This window comes from Myotis yumanensis, unplaced genomic scaffold, assembly GCF_028538775.1.
Source record: "Myotis yumanensis isolate MYYU_CA2020_CCGP unplaced genomic scaffold, mMyoYum1.0.hap1 SCAF_1, whole genome shotgun sequence".
Classification (NCBI taxonomy): domain Eukaryota; kingdom Metazoa; phylum Chordata; class Mammalia; order Chiroptera; family Vespertilionidae; genus Myotis; species Myotis yumanensis.
Window position 1 is genome coordinate 181,684,104 of NW_027223752.1, and position 13,530 is coordinate 181,697,633.

At 41.2% G+C, this 13,530-nt stretch overlaps 2 protein-coding genes across 3 annotated transcripts in view; both read right to left on the minus strand.

Annotated features, from left to right (window-relative positions):
* HERC6 (HECT and RLD domain containing E3 ubiquitin protein ligase family member 6) overlaps positions 1–13,530 on the minus strand; it is a 61,661-nt gene that overhangs the window by 3,309 nt on the left and 44,822 nt on the right. For both annotated transcript variants that reach the window (XM_070392958.1, XM_070392967.1), the window contains 6 exons: positions 12,328–12,453; positions 9,034–9,177; positions 5,133–5,296; positions 3,666–3,732; positions 1,752–1,822; positions 9–192 (listed from right to left, as the gene is read on the minus strand). In XM_070392958.1, coding sequence (XP_070249059.1) covers positions 9–192; positions 1,752–1,822; positions 3,666–3,732; positions 5,133–5,296; positions 9,034–9,177; positions 12,328–12,453 — 756 coding nt within the window. The remainder of the gene's footprint in view (positions 1–8; positions 193–1,751; positions 1,823–3,665; positions 3,733–5,132; positions 5,297–9,033; positions 9,178–12,327; positions 12,454–13,530) is intronic.
* Positions 9,187–10,863, minus strand: PDK3 (pyruvate dehydrogenase kinase 3). The gene has a single exon (XM_070393005.1). The coding sequence runs from the start codon at positions 10,859–10,861 to the stop codon at positions 9,656–9,658; it is 1,206 nt and encodes a 401-aa protein (XP_070249106.1). The 5' UTR covers positions 10,862–10,863; the 3' UTR covers positions 9,187–9,655.

Here is a 13,530-nt window from a genome sequence, read left to right on the forward strand (position 1 = left end):
TTACCTACCTTTTCAAATTGTTTCCAGTCATAATCAGTATTTCCAATTATTGCTGTCCTTAGTTCTTCAGGATGGAAAAGTCTAAGTATTTCTTTGTCACAGACTTCATAAAATCCTTTCTGAAATTCCTTATAAACTGCCTTTACAGAAGTGTTGAAAATGTAATCAACACACTGAGAAACATAGTCGGTCCTTGAAGGAAACAAAAAAATAAAAAAGTCCAATAACATACTTTATCAGTGCCTAAACTATTCTTGATTTTGCCCTTTTAACCATTTCTATTAAGAAAGAAAAGTAAATTTCTTCTGCTGAGCACACAACCCAGTACTACTCTAAGATATAAAAACATCTGATCAGCTCGCACAATGGTCAGCAAACTGCTGCTCGCGAGCCACATGCAGCTCTTTGGCCCCTTGAGTGTGGCTCTTCCACAAAACACCACGTGCGGGCGTACATGTACAGTGTGATTGAAACTTCGTGGCCCATGCATGCGCAGAAGTTGGAATTTTGTGGAAGAGCCACACTCAAGGAGCCAAAGAGCCGCATGTGGCTTGCGAGCCACAATTTGCCAACTACTGAGCTAGAAGAAGGAATCTTGGAGCATATAGCAGAAGGAATAAGACTTTGTTTTACTTCCATTTTCCTAGCTGTAGACAGGATCATATTTTAAAAACACTAAAACATTCCATTCTCCTGCTTAAAAACTTTCACAGGCTTCTCAAAGGCTGAGCACAACCTCCACAGCAGGATCAAAAAGCCCTCCATGATCTGACCGTTACCCTACTCTCCAGCCTCTTCCCACTTCCATTTGAATCTCTGGCCTCACTGTCTCTTGTAGTTAGGCCATAGCATACAGTGCTTCCCCCTTTCCTAGCAACTTTTATCACTCATCAATATGAGTATGTCTTTCTCAGGGTTGGTCCTCTGTCCCTCTTTCCCTCCACACTGACATATCATTGTGTGAAAATTATTTATGCAGCCTGTCCTCTCCACTATGTGAAGAATTTCCTGATGGCAGGGTTGCTACTGGAGGTATTTCCACCAGAAACATGATAGTCTCCCTCCCCTTGAGCATCCTTCTTGGACTATCCTATCTATATCAATCCCTCTCTGCCCTCCCCGGTAACCCGTGGCATGCTGGTAAATGTTTAAAAATCAGTTATCCGAAGGGAAAGAGAAAAAGGAAATGCTCATTGGTAGCATTCGCCAATTTCTGTGGTGTAAATATTCCCACTATGGCTGATTTCAAGCTACAAACACTTTAATAATAAACTGTGAACATTTTTGAAAATTTAACAATCAATCAGCTCTCACAAGCTGGTACCAGCTGCATCAGCACACCTCCAACCTGTAACTCTAGTCTCTTAATTGGATTTAATTTTCTTCAGAGTATTTATCTGACATTCTATTACATAGTAATTTATTCTTGTATTGCCTTTTGGTCCTACTGGAATTTAAGCTCTATATTATGTCTGTCTTTTTCACTGCTATATCTCCAGCACCTAGAATAGGGTCTAGTACATAGTAGGGGCTCAAAATAATTGTTAAATGAATAACTAGTGAAAAGTGCTACAAAGGAAATATTTAATTCTGACTCCTTTCTCCTCTTCTCTTACCCTATAACTGTTTTATCTTTCTAAAAGATGAGGAACTAAAATGATCATCTGAGAAGCTAAAATACATTTATAAAGTAAAGTGACATAAACATTTTATGTGTATTCAAAGCATATATTCTAGGTCTCAAAACTTACTTGTTGGTTTGGTCCACAAGTATAGAGATCCCATTTGGAATTAAATCAACATTATGTTGGTCCCATCGTAGCTGTAATATATTCAGGTAGCAAACATGAAAGAAAGTCTCAATAATCAACCATATTAGCATTATTTCCAATTTACAGGATATCCAAAAAATGCATACACACTTTAACAGCTGATAGCTCAATTGATGTTTCTTTATTTTCAGATTTACTCCATTGGAATGAATAATTATTCAAAGTGTGTATACATTTTTTTGGGACACTCTGTGTTCTTCCCTAACAAAATTTAAATAACTGGGAGCTAAATAATTACTTATGCAGTTCAGCCTTTTGAATACATAAAACATTTTAAAACCTACCCTAGTATATGTTGTAGATTGCTTTTAAGCATACATTGATCCATTTAGTTATTTACATAGATTGAATAATCACTTGTGGTTGCACTTTATTTGTGAGTACACAGACATAGGTAAAAAATGAAGAGCAGGTAGAAAGAAAGTCTTACAGTACAGAAGTAAAGTACCATTCAAAAAAGGCATCCCAAATTTGAGATATAATAAAACTAGAGGCCCGGTGAATGAAAATTCATGCACTGGAGGGGGTTTCCTCAGCCTGGCCTGCCCCCTCTCACAGTCCGGGAGCCCATAGGGGCGCACGGCAACCCGGCAATCAAGGGGAAGGCGATGCCCACATCACACTTCTGTTGCTGCCAGTGCCAAAAGAGCAAGCCTCAGCCGGCCCTGGTTACCTGAGCTTTGGGCGGCCTTGAGTGGCTGGGGGACTGAGGGGACGGAGGGGACTCTGGAGGTAGGCGCCCTGGCAGGGCTGAGGGGACTGGGTGCTGCCATCTAGTGTCCACCATCTAGGTGCCTCCATTTTTGAGGGCATGTAAGTCAATTAGCATATTCCCTCCTTATTGGCTGTGGGCGAAACCAGCTTTTGAGGGTGTGACGATCAATTAGCATATTCCTGCCTTATTGGCTGTGGGTGTCACCATCTTTGTGATGGCATGAGGGTCAATTAGCATATTCCCTCTTTATTAGATAGGATTACTTTTTAAAAAGACTAAAGCTAAAACATAATTTGTTGTTCACTAGTACTGTGAACCCTGAGAAAGAAGATGCCTACTAAGAAGGGCTCCTTGTGGCTAAATTAAAAACAACAACAGCCTAGCAGCTGTTTCTACACAGGGATCTGTCATGCAAACTGCACATAAGAGAGAAGCTTGCACTGAACTACCTGCTTACACCGTGTTTCTGCCATCTGAGCCAACACTTCTAAAGGAGATCCTGGAATCCTATTTTATCCAATAGGATTGAGGCTTTCTCCATCCAATAGGACTTGCACAACTATATCCCCATAAAATCTTCACGGACCAATCAGGGCAATGCCTTTTGGACCAAGCAATCTGTAAGCATATGGAGTCCTCATTTGCATGAGGATGGATCAATCAGGGACCAGGGTTGGGGACTTGTGTCTATATAAGCCAGCTCCTCTCTGGCTGGGGGAGTGCACTTTCCATTTCCACTGAAGACAGGACTATGTTTCCCAGACTGAGCTGAACACCAAAGATGTCTCACTGGGGCGGAGTGCAGCAGACCAGCACAGACAAAAGCAGACTTCTCAGATGGAGCAGACCAGAGTGGAGCAAAGCAGAGTAGCCCAGCCCAAAGCAGACCCGCAAGGAGCAGACTAGAGCAGAGCACAGGAGTGAGGAGAGGAGAGCAGAGCAGAGCTGTCTAGCAGAGAGGGGCCTGGCTCCAGGGCTGCCTCAAAGCCATGCTGTTTTCACAGCTGTGCTATATCAATTGAGCTGATTTGCACTGAATAGTTTCCTTCATTGCACACCAAATTGGGAATTCCTGTTGGCACTGAATTGGCCAATAACCATGGGTTGACAGTACTCACAGAAAAATATATGCAAAGTGCTTCTCCAATGTCATCAGCCTCATAATTTAGAACTTCTTGCAAATTCCTAATGAAAATTTTGGTTTAAAATTTTATTTATTGGTCTTAAAACATTTCAAAAGTAATAAATGTTCAATGGAATAATTGGGGGCACTATAGAAATGTATAAAATGCCATGTAAATTTCCCCTCCTGCACCATCCCAAACTCTGTTTCTAGATTTAACCTCTATTTACAGATTTGATTGCTTGAACCACTGCTAACACAGACACTGCTGTGTCTTGGTAGAAATTACAATAAAAAGTCCCTTCCTCTAGACCAGTGATTCTCAACCAGGGTGATTTTGCCCCCCAACCCCCAGTGGATATTTGGAAAAATCTGGAGACATCTTTGGTTATCATAATTAGAGGAGGGTTACAAAACAAAACAAAAAAGCAATTAGAGGAGGATTGCTACTGACATCTAGTGGGTTAAGTAAGCCCATATGCAGCTCAACATCCTACAACACCCAAGACAGCCTTCCACAATAAAGGATTCTCCAGACAAAAATGCCAGGCATTTCTCAACTCCTCCTCTACATTGACAATACAGGGCATAGAGTATAAATCTAGCCAGTGTGTTCTTCCACTAACAGTACATGAGGGGAAAATCCTTTTCCCCAATCTGGCTGTCAACTCTGTATTTTATGAAAAACCTTTTGATAGTTGTCAATCTATAAAGCAAAAAATGACATTTCATTTGTATTTCCTCAATTACTAGTAAGGTTGAGCATATTTTCATTTCTTGATTAACCATATATATACATATGTGTGATGACACATATACAGTACTGGGGTTGGCAAAAGTACGTTTACAGTTGTGAGTACATGAAATATGGAGTTTATTTATTAATTATTGTTATTATTTTGTATCCTTACTCATGATTTATCTTTTAGATAATGATGGCTGGTAATTTAACCTACTTTTTCCCACCTCTGCATATATATACATCAGAGATACTGTACTAATCCTTTGTCTATTATATGTTGCCAGTATTTTCCTCGCAGGATATAGTTTGCCTTTTAACTTAGAACAAGCATTTTTCAACCCTTAAAAATAAAGTTGATGACATGCTGATTTATTTAAATAAAGTAGATATGATTGAATACAATTTATTCAAAATAAATATAGTAGGTATGATTCGCATTAAGAATACTGTGTACTGTCTAAATCAACTGTTTCCATCCGGATAAACTGAAGACACCAGGCATTGTTTATTGTACTGGTCAATAATTAGAGAAACATTTGGCCTTTTCCATTTTTGAAGGTTTACTTGACTGTAAGTCATGCTAAAATTCAAATTCATCTAAAGGGCATACATTTATTGAACCTGAAGGCCTTTTGTGTGTCTGTGTCTCTGTGTGGAACATCATTTATGCCGAGACAACTAAGACTTACTAGATAAAGTCCTGGAGAAACATTTACTTACTTTCCCAAAAGGGGACTGAGTTCTTTCAAATCTTCCAATGATGGCTTTTGGTCCAGAAGTTTCTTAAACAGAGCCAGTGGGAAAGGAATATCGGCAACATTTAAATGGTACAGGGAGAGTCCACACAGCCTCCCAAAGAGGAAATATCTCTTCTCAAATCTAGGCTAGAAAGGAAGAAGAAAACAAAACAAAACACCCAGCCATAATGTATTATAAATAATCAATAATCACTGGGAAATTAGATTAGCAAAAAATATTTTTGGTTCCCTTTTCTAAGAATCACAAATTAGAAACAAAAGGGGCTTCAAGAAAATAAAAATTTGAGGTTCTTACTCTGGCTGTATTATAGTTCAAAATTCTTCCATAAGTTAAAATACAAATTAAGAGTTCACAAGATTAAATAAATGAATGTACTTTTTGTTCGTAACAGCTTATCTAGAATATTAAAAAATATGCTCAGATAGCCTTATAAACTAAGGTTTTCAATATTTAATTTTAAAGGCGTTGCCTTCAGATTCATGTAGAAAAACAACACTGTGGAAGAAAGAGTGTACTTTATCTACACTTTGAGCAGGCATCAGGCATGCCAGGTCTGTGTTAGACCAGTGGTGTCCCTTCGGCAATATAACTCTCAACCAAGGTGTCCTTACAGGGACCAGCATATGGGTCAGGGAAGGTCAGTGGAAGGAAGGAAAGTGTCCTGATGATATTGGCTTCACTCTCCTCTCTGCACTGGCCACATCTGGGCAGACTATCACTACAGTCCAACCAAGAGATCACTAACCTGCTAATCTTTTAAGATTTCTATTGCAGCAACAGCCTTGCTGTTAGTAGGTGCATGACTCTGGGCCACCATCTACTTGTCCAATTTCTTCTTAGAGTAATTGTGAGGATAAATGTTAAAATGTCTTTGATTTTTGAAAATGAGTTAAAAATACAAATATACCCAAAGGGGCCTCTTCTCACCTGTTCAGTTTTTATTTCCTGTATCTGTAATGTGTCCCCTGGTCCTAGTTGATTTAGTCTCTTCACGGAGCCATACATGAATTAGATTTTTGTTTGTTTTCTATCCATCAGTATAACACAATGCTTAAGAGTAAGGTGTTTGGCCTGGCTGGTGTTGCTCAATGGTTGAGTGTCCACCTATGAACCAGAAGGTCATAGTTCAATTCCTGGTCCGGTCATATGCCTGGGTTTCAGGCTCCATCCCCAGTAGGAGGCATGCAGGAGGCAGCTGATCAATGATTCTCTCTCATCATTGAAGTTTCTATCTCTCTATCCCTCTCCTTTCCTCTCTGAAATCAATAAAAATATATTATTAAAAAAAGAGTAATGGTTTTGAAAGGGGATCCATAAATTGAGGCTCAACATGATTCTTTTTAGAATTATTTTCTCCATGTTTCTAATAGAGAAACAAGACAAGTTTTTTATTATTTTAAGATATGTTTACATTTTGAGGATCCTTGTAAATGTATAATCATTGCAGAAATGAACCGCCTTATTAGAATTAGCAATTATCTCTAGGATTATATTAATAATTTCTCTTCTTATAGAAACATTTAGTTTCTAGTCCTGAATCCATATTCCAGCTTAGTCGCTTGCTAGTTGGATGTCCATAGCTTATTTAATCTCTCTGAACCTGTTTATTGATCTGTAAAATGGGGACAAACTAAATACCTCACGGAGTTGATGTAAGGGGTCAGCAGTACGCTATTAGTTATGTTTGGAGAGTCAAAGTTAAACACAGACTTTCCATTGTGTGTGGAAGAAAGGGATCAGCACCCCTAAACCCCAGGTTGTTCAAGGGTCAACTTACATCCCTTGCTTGCATCTCTTTGATCTATTTTGTCCTGATCTTTCAACATCAACCTCAGGTCTCCACTTTTCCATTATACTTTCTCCAATTACTTCATTTCACCTTGATAACTTTCTCTCTAATAAAATTTGATACTGCCCTAAAGTTTTTCTGGAACGTTCACATTTGGATATATGCCTTATCTTGTTTTATTCTCACAACAGTCCTGTAAAGCAGACAGAGCAGAAATTATGACAGCCATTTTATAAGTGAGGAAACTGAAAACTCAGAAGCCAAAAGACTCAACCACCATCACTCAAGATTACAACTCTGGCCTTCCAATTCTACATCAGTGTATCCTTCCCTACCCTTCTGTGCTCAACAACTATTACACATAAAGTCAGCAATCCAAAATTTAGAAACAATTGCTAAAGTTCATGGTGTTTTAGTCTTATCACTCTCTTTACAAATATAAATAGAGGAAAAGGATTGTGTCGTATACTAATTTGAATCACTCACAATATTTAATTCAATGTGGAGTCTCACGAAATAGTCAATAAATGCTTGTTGTTTGACCCATAAAAATCCTACCATCTGTACACCTTCGCCATTTCTATTTTCTAGAAGTTCATTCTTTCTCAAAAAGATACAGATCACTTCTCAGTACTTTTGCACACCCATTCATCTTTCTCTTCCTTTTCCCTATCCCCTGGGTCCCAAACTTCTATTGTGAAAAGAACACTTGGAAATTTATCAGAAAGGGGATCCATAAATTGAGGCTCAACATGATTCTTTTTACAATTATTTTCTCCGTGTTTCTAATAGAGAAACAAGACAAGTTTTTTTTATTATTTTAAGATATGTTTACATTTTGGGGATCCTTGTAAAAGTATAATCATTGCAGAAATGAACTGCCTTATTAGAATTAGCAATTATCTCTAGGATTATATTAATAATTTCTCTTCTTATAGAAACATTTTAGATAACTGCATCTCTAAAATCAAGGAAACCACACAAATATCCATCAGAAGTGACTAGATAAGCAACATGCAGTACATCGTACAATTCAACAACATGCACGATTCTTAACATAATTTTATGCTTAATGAAAGAGGACAGACACCAAGACTACTTATGATTCCATTTCTGTAAAATTTTAGGAAATTCAAAGTACTCTATAGTGCCAGTTGTTGCCTGGTATGGCATAGGGGGCATAGCAGCAGGGGAGGAGTAGGGCTAGAAAGGGATACAAGAAAACTTTGGGGGATGATGTGTAGGTTCATTATCTTTTTAAAAAATACATTTTTATTGATTTCAGAGAGGAAGGGAGAGGGAGAGAGAGATAGAAACATCAATGATGAGAGAGAATCATTGATCTGCTGCCTCTTGCATGCCCCACACTGGGGATCGAGTTTGCAACCCGGGCATGTGCCCTGACTGGGAATCGAACTGTGACCTCCTGGTTCATAGGTCAACACTCAACCACTGAACCATGTTGGCCAGGCTATTTTCATTATCTTGATGATGGTGAGAGTTTCATTGGTATATATGTATATTAAAACTTATCAAATTGGAAAAATCTATGTGCTGTTTATTGTATCTCAAGTGTACTTCATTGAAGCTGTTTAAAAATATAAAGTGCGTATGAATTACTTGACGATCTTATGAAATACACAGGCCTGAGATTCTACTTTTCACAGGTGTTGCTGGAGCAGCTGCTCTGTGGACCATATTTTGAGTAGCAAGGCTCTATATGATCTAATTTTACATTATTTATTCACTTAAAATAGTGTCATTTTTAAAAATTGATTTTAGAGAGGGAGAAAAGGAGGGAGCGACATCAATGTGAAAGAGATAACATGGATTGGATTAGTTGCCTCCCCATACATGCCTGACCATGCCTCAACTTGGACGGCACCCACAACCTAGGTATGGCCCCTGACTGGGAATCAAATCCATGACCTTCCAGTGCATGGACGATACTCCAACCAACTCAGCCCCACTGTCCCGGACCTAATTTTACATGATTATGTATGGTTCTCATGTTGTAATAGATGGCATAATTTTTCTGTTCTGAAAAAAAAAGAAAATAAATAAAAGACTTACACTGATAGGAAACCACATGTAGGAACCCTCTTCAGGATACATGAACATTCCATATTCTGTCTTGGTCATCTCTTGAAATATGAAGTAGAAGAACTCGGACTTTACCCCATAACCCACAGAACGAATTTCGTTAATAAATTCAATCTGAGGAAAGAGAACACTCCCAGAGTTAAAATATAATGCCTTGACCTTTTGTAGAAAAGTTTCAAACCTCCTGCAGTCACCAGAATTCCCAGAATCCCACATCTCTTACTTCACTGCAATCTGTTCTCTCTCAATTTGCTCCTGAGCAGCAGCTGCCATGAACCTATTTATTGTCCGATTATTGTATACTGAGTGCATGGGGCTTTTACACTGCCATGAACCAAGTGAAGGGGATGCTAGCAAGACTTAGCATTCACCAATTATGTTGACCAGCGTCTTAAACCAAATTCTGATGTGCTTTAATCCTCTGGGCCACTAAATCCCCTGATTCTTCTATCTTGTTATCTGTCTTCATTGCATCATTCAGACTTTACAGCTTTGGCCCAATCAACAACTATTTAATTTCTCCTACCTCTCCCCTCTTTAGGACTTTTTTTTTTTTTAAAGAAAACGAAGTGATTTATTACTGTTTTGCCTTTTATTTAGAAGCGTCTCTGGGCTCTCTGCTGGGATTGCTCCAATCATTGGCTCCAGGTGTGGTCTTGTAACGGCGCCATGCTGACTTATTGAATATGGGAAGCCTCTCGAATGATTCACTTGAAAGAGCCTTCAAATTAATTACAGCATCCGTACCCATTCCTTCCATAGAATAGAGTTTTAGATCTCCTTGGAAATATCTAGCATACAGACGAGAAATTGGCAAGCCATAACCAAATCCAGCCAGAGGGGCAGCTCTTGAAGGCTCCAGGCTTGGTCTAGGAGCAGTGGAATACATGTAGTTAAAAAGATGATCTATTTTTCGAATGGGGACGCCACCACCTAGGTCGCTGATCTTAATGGACAAGTCTTCTTTACCCAGGGTAACAAGGGTTTTAATCGCTGGGTAGGCCTCTTTTCTGTCTTCATAGAGTTCAATGGTTGCTCTCATCGAGTTCTTGAACAACTCAAATAGCATGTGAAACAGATGTGAGGGCACATAAACTACCTGAATAGGTTTGCCTGGAGCTTTGGCATTGAATTCTTCAACTTCCAACTCAGGGGCTACCATGTAATACTGTTCACATAACATCTTGGCGGTTTCATAGGCATCTTTCACGACATCGGCCACGTTGCAGGTGGGATCGATACTTCCGATGTGTTTGGGATGAGCAGGATTTGTGTCACCACCAAACAGAAGCGTGTGCTGGTTGATAAGCATGCGGAAGGAGATGCGGTTGGTATAGAAGCGATCCAGGAAATACTGGATGTTACTGCTAGTGAACGGATCAAACCCAAACTTCTCCTTGTATTCAATCACTCCTTGTGCCATTGTAGGAACCACATCGTTGTGTCTATTTCTGACTTGAATAAGAACCTGTAGAAAGTTATCTAAGACCTTTGGGTCCTCAGGGCTCTTATTTTCATACTCCAAAAGTTCAAGGAAGCTCTGCACATACCAACTCTGGACCAATCCCACTGACGGGCGGGTAAGCAAATTATCCGGCAGAAGATTAACTTCTCTCATGGAGTTGGCCAGGCGCACAGGAAGCTCCTTCCGTAGAAACCTGTATGACGTTTTTTCACACGCATTGTCTCTCCCGAAGTCCAGGAACTGCTTGATGGAGAGCGGGGACGGGGAGAAGCGGGAGTAGCGCTCAATCTGCTTGGGCACCGGCTGCTTCAGCAGCCACCGGAACAGCCGCATCCTCCCCGGGGCAGTGCACGTACCAGCCGAGACACTCAGGCGGCCGCAGGGGCCGGTGCGGCCGAGAGCCGAAGATCGGACCCGTTCACCAAGCGCACAGCCTCCGCCTCGGCCTGGACGCAGGGATGCAGCTACCACAGCAACAGCAAAGGTGGCGGCCGCGGCTTCCCCAGGCCCCGCCCACGGGGGCGGAGCCGGCCACGGCACATGCGCGGCGCCGGAGGGGAGCGGAGGGGCGGGGCGAGGGGCGGGGCCGCCGCGAGCGCTGGCCGCTGATTGGCCGCTGCCGCCTTCGCTTTTCTTTGTGGCGCGGCACCCGTTGCTCCCTTGCTCCCGGTCTCAGCCGGACTGGCTGGTGCCGCTACCGCACGTCCAGCCCCGGATTGGTGCCTCAGAGGCCGGGAGGTGGCGGAGTTGCAGGAGGAGGACTGGGAAGAGGCCTGGGCCCACGTCGGGATCGCAGCTCCTGGCCTTCCCTGGAGGCTGGCTGTTGCGCTACTAAGTGATCCTTCCATCTCCACACTGTGATGCTCAGGTTCTGTTCGCCACTTAACGATAGCGGCTGTTTCATGTTTTCCAAGACCAGCACCGCCTTTGGGCAGAATCAAATGTAAACTGGCTGGTTCGGCTTTGTTCCCGCCCCTCTCATTGGGACTTTTGATAAACAGCCCTTCCAGGCAGCCTGGGCCTGGCATCCTTCCAGGAACCATGAGCCCTAACTGCCCATATCCCTGGGGTGGGAGATCAATATGAACTGGTCCCTCTTTTCTAAAGTCCAGTTTTGGACTTTGTGGCCAAGTGCACTCCCAGCTTTCCTCTCTAACGACTTCCTCTCTACTTCCTTTCCTGGATAATTTCTTTTTATCTTTTTAATACAAGCATCACTAAGCTTGACTAAGAGTCCTCTTTTTGGCTGGAAGATCTTATCTATTGCCACTTTGATCAACTGATTCCTTGGCCCTAGACCAGAGGTCGGCAAACTGCGGCTCGGGAGCCACGTGCGGCTCTTTGGCCCCTTGAGTGTGGCTCTTCCATAAAATACCACGTGGGGGTGCGCACATACAGCACAATTGAAACTTCTTGGCCCATGCCCAGAAGTCGGGATTTTGTTCCTAGCCAACTCCCAAACATGTCAACAGGTGCATACAGAATCTGCAAAGCCACCCAGATAAGTTCAACCTAAATCAGGAGATCTTCAACTGAACTGCAGATAAAATAAAGTATTGTTATTTTCAGTCATTAAGCTTTGGGATGGTTCATTATAGCCATAGGTGACTAGTTAATTTATAATCCCAATGTTCAATTAAACGCCCCATTGCTTTTCCCTGAAGAGTAAGCAAGGAATTCTGGAAATCATAAGGCTGATAAGTATAGTTGCAAATGCAGGCTCTTCCTTTGCTACATTAAATAACTGCTTCTCTCCCACATTAGCAAAAATGTCCAATGAGATTTTTTTTTTACCGTACCACCAATTCTTTCCGAAGGTCAGTGACTTCAGCTTGGTTTAATTGACGCAGAGCATCATCAACTAGGTGACTTCGTCTGACTCGAAGTGAAAATTCGGGTGAAAACATATGTGTACTTTGTGATTTCTGGAAAAAATATTTTAGGAATCTTCACAGGAATATTAGGAAATATTTAACATTTCAGATAAACCCATTTTGTCTAACATGCAATTATGCCTACCACTGCTACATATGTTCATATTGTAATTACAGTATTTAAGGAAAAGAGCATCATATGTACACTGTGGAAGATAAAAAGGTGGTAGAATCTGTGAGACTGTGCTATCCAGGAATTTTGTACAGGGGATTAATCATCGTGGTTGTACAGCTAAGTAATTAAAAGCTATCTCTGATCACTTATTTTAGTAAACATGATCCTTAAAAGCAATAGTGGTGTTCACCATGCAGAGACATTCTCCCACCAGTTTTTAAGAAGAAGAGTGTTAGCACAATAATCCTCAAGAATATAAGGGCAGTGTAGAAGCTCAGGGATAATGTGAGATGTAGGGAACAGACTAGAGGAAAGACTTGCTCAGAGGAAAGTGTTCTCTGTTACCCTACATAGTACCTCCATTAAGTTCTTCTAAATTCTCAACATGCCCTCACCATTTCAGCTCCCTGCTCTTGTTTCTGCACAACTCCCTGGGATTAGAAATCTAGTGTTGGAATTACTATCCTTGCTTTGACCTTTAACCTTCCTCTAGGACTTCCCTGCTACATCACAAGGACAATAAAAGAAGTATTTAGGACTCATAAACCAATGCCACTATTGAGACAGCAAGACAGGTGGATAATAACTATCCTAGCCCAGGTTTCCAGACCATGTGGTTGCCCATATTAGCACTCTATAAGCTACTCAGAGAAGTGCATGCATATGGCTCTGGGCTTGGGAAAGCCCTGTCCCAGATCTCTGCTACCACTATATACTGAGAAATTACATGTGATTCCACTAGATTCTTCTGGTTTTTCCCTAAGATCTTTGTTGTAAAGAAGCTCCACAGCCCTAGCTGGCTTGGCTCAGTGTATAGAGTGTTGGCCTGCGTACTAAAAGGTCCCGGGTTCAATTCCGGTCAAGGGCACATGCCCGGGTTGCAGACTCGATCCCCAGTAGGGGATGTGCAGGAGGCAACCAATCAATGATTCTCATCATTGATGTCTCTATCT